Genomic DNA, 2,069 nt, shown 5'->3' with positions numbered 1-2,069 from the left:
AGGGGTTTATGTTTATGGCTGGGATTTACAGGAGGTGATCTCTCTTTCAGAGTCCGGGTGTCCTTGCAGCAGTCGATGCGACTGTCAACAAGGCTCTGGCAGAAAGATATCACATCTCAGGGTTTCCTACTTTGAAGTATTTTAAGGATGGAGAGGAGAAATACACTCTGCCACACCTCAGAACAAAGAAGAAGATCATTGACTGGCTGCAGAAGTAAGTTTTGAGGGTTTTAACATAGTATTTGGGTTCCTGGTTAGTGGCTCCTGCAGATGGCTTTGATGAGGAACTAAGCAGAGCTTCAACACTGCCTAAATCCCTTGCTAACAAAATTACATTGAATTCCAGTATTCCAACCCAAAGAAGCATGTATGTTAATTATGGTCTCTAATACATCAAATCCTTTGTTTGCCATGGGGTTTTTCACAGCTGCCCTGGTATTTCTTTCCCAAAGTAAATATTTTTCAAATATACCTTAAGCCTTTCAGTGGAGAAGGAATAGCAATGGCTCTGGAAAATAAACAGAACATTTGTTGTTCCCTCTTTATACGAAGCAGCAGATCCCAGTGTTAGTAACTGAATTTCTACAGTTGTACTTTTCTCTTTCCAACATTTCAGAGCCAGTGCCTAGAATTCCACCCACATGGGGCTGAAGGAAAGCCAGTGAGACCAACAAAACCAGCACCTCTGAGTGCACTAACCAACTTTTCTTGGGTGGTGTGCTGAAATATGCAGAATTAAGTTTGATATGAAAATTATGACAATAATTCCATTTCAAAATAAATTGCTGGTACAATTCTCTCTTTAAGTATGTATTATATATGCATGTATGTAAAAGTATGCATATATATATATAAAATATGCATTTTCTTTGGGTACTGTAAGCCTCATGTATTTTCTGCATTAGTCAAGGGGAAGAAAACCTGCCAGAGTTTTGTGAATATTTTAATCACTTAACTAGTTGGCATGAGGAATGTAATCTTTATTTTCCCCCTTTTATTTGGTGGAGGAAGAGGTTGTGTGGGTTTTTTTGGTTCTTCTCTTTTCTCTTTTCTCTTTTCTCTTTTCTCTTTTCTCTTTTCTCTTTTCTCTTTTCTCTTTTCATTACATCTGTGACTGCTTCAAAGCAGGTAATGGATATGGTCTGGCAGTATCATTGTAGCATGTTGAGGAGCTTTATCTGTATTTTACTTTTAGACGTGGTACTCCCTGGCCTCCCTGCCCACACAGGCTCCAGGCTGCTGTATCTGTATTGTATATGAAGTCATTGTCCTCATTTCACTGCTTTGCTCAACTCTTTTGAGCACTTTGCACTTTGTAGTGAGTTAAACAGTCAGGCTGATGCTGCCTGTACTGGCAGGTGAATGAGGAACAGGAAAGTGGTGTCAATTCTTCTGGATCCTGATGTGGCTCTTGAAGACTCAGCTAGTCAGCGGTACAGGTGAAGCCCAGACAACTTGTCTCCTGCTCTTGGCTCCTGGATCTTCTCCCAGCTAGAGATGCATTCCCTTGTTTTCTGACAGGGATAGAACTGACACAGCTGCTGCAATGAAGCTGATGGAAATAGGGATGCATCTGGGGTGCAGGCTGGTGATAAAAGTACAGCTTGTGGAGACCTGTCTCAATGGGTGCTTGCAGCCATGCAGGTTTTGGCTGTGGTTCCTCTCTGCTGCCACACCAGGCTGTTACCAGTTGCTGGGTAGCTTATTCCAGGTCAGTGTGGGAAATTTTGTGTGAGAGTAAAGTCCCACCTCTGTAACTGTAATCAGTGATAGCTCACAACAAATTTGTTCATGGAGGAATTCAGCTAAAGGACACACTATGTAACTCTTCTTTCTCTGAAACACATCTAAGTCTTTCTCTAAAAACTGGAAAATCAGTAATGGTGGAAATACCATGAATGTCCACCAAGTGACCTTGAGAAGGACTTTAAAAATTGAGTTTTTCTCCACTTGGTTTTTATGTACCTGATACAACTTAAAATGGTGTCATTGAAAGTGTCAGGAAAGTCTGAAAAGCTAATTTATTACCAAGGCGACATATGAAGGTCTTTATACCGTGGCACCATTCT

The 2,069-nt window shown here is 40.9% G+C and overlaps 1 protein-coding gene across 1 annotated transcript in view; it reads left to right on the top strand.

Annotated features, from left to right (window-relative positions):
* Window positions 1-2,069, top strand: part of PDIA5 (protein disulfide isomerase family A member 5) — an 85,882-nt gene that overhangs the window by 55,477 nt on the left and 28,336 nt on the right. The window contains exon 12 of the mRNA XM_014307563.2: window positions 51-214. Within this exon, the coding sequence (XP_014163038.1) occupies window positions 51-214 (164 nt within the window). The remainder of the gene's footprint in view (window positions 1-50; window positions 215-2,069) is intronic.

The sequence above is a fragment of the Geospiza fortis genome, unplaced genomic scaffold (genome assembly GCF_000277835.1).
Source record: "Geospiza fortis unplaced genomic scaffold, GeoFor_1.0 scaffold112, whole genome shotgun sequence".
Lineage (NCBI taxonomy): Eukaryota > Metazoa > Chordata > Aves > Passeriformes > Thraupidae > Geospiza > Geospiza fortis.
The sequence above is the reverse complement of the archived record's forward strand: the minus strand, read 5'-3'. Positions and strand labels throughout refer to the sequence as shown.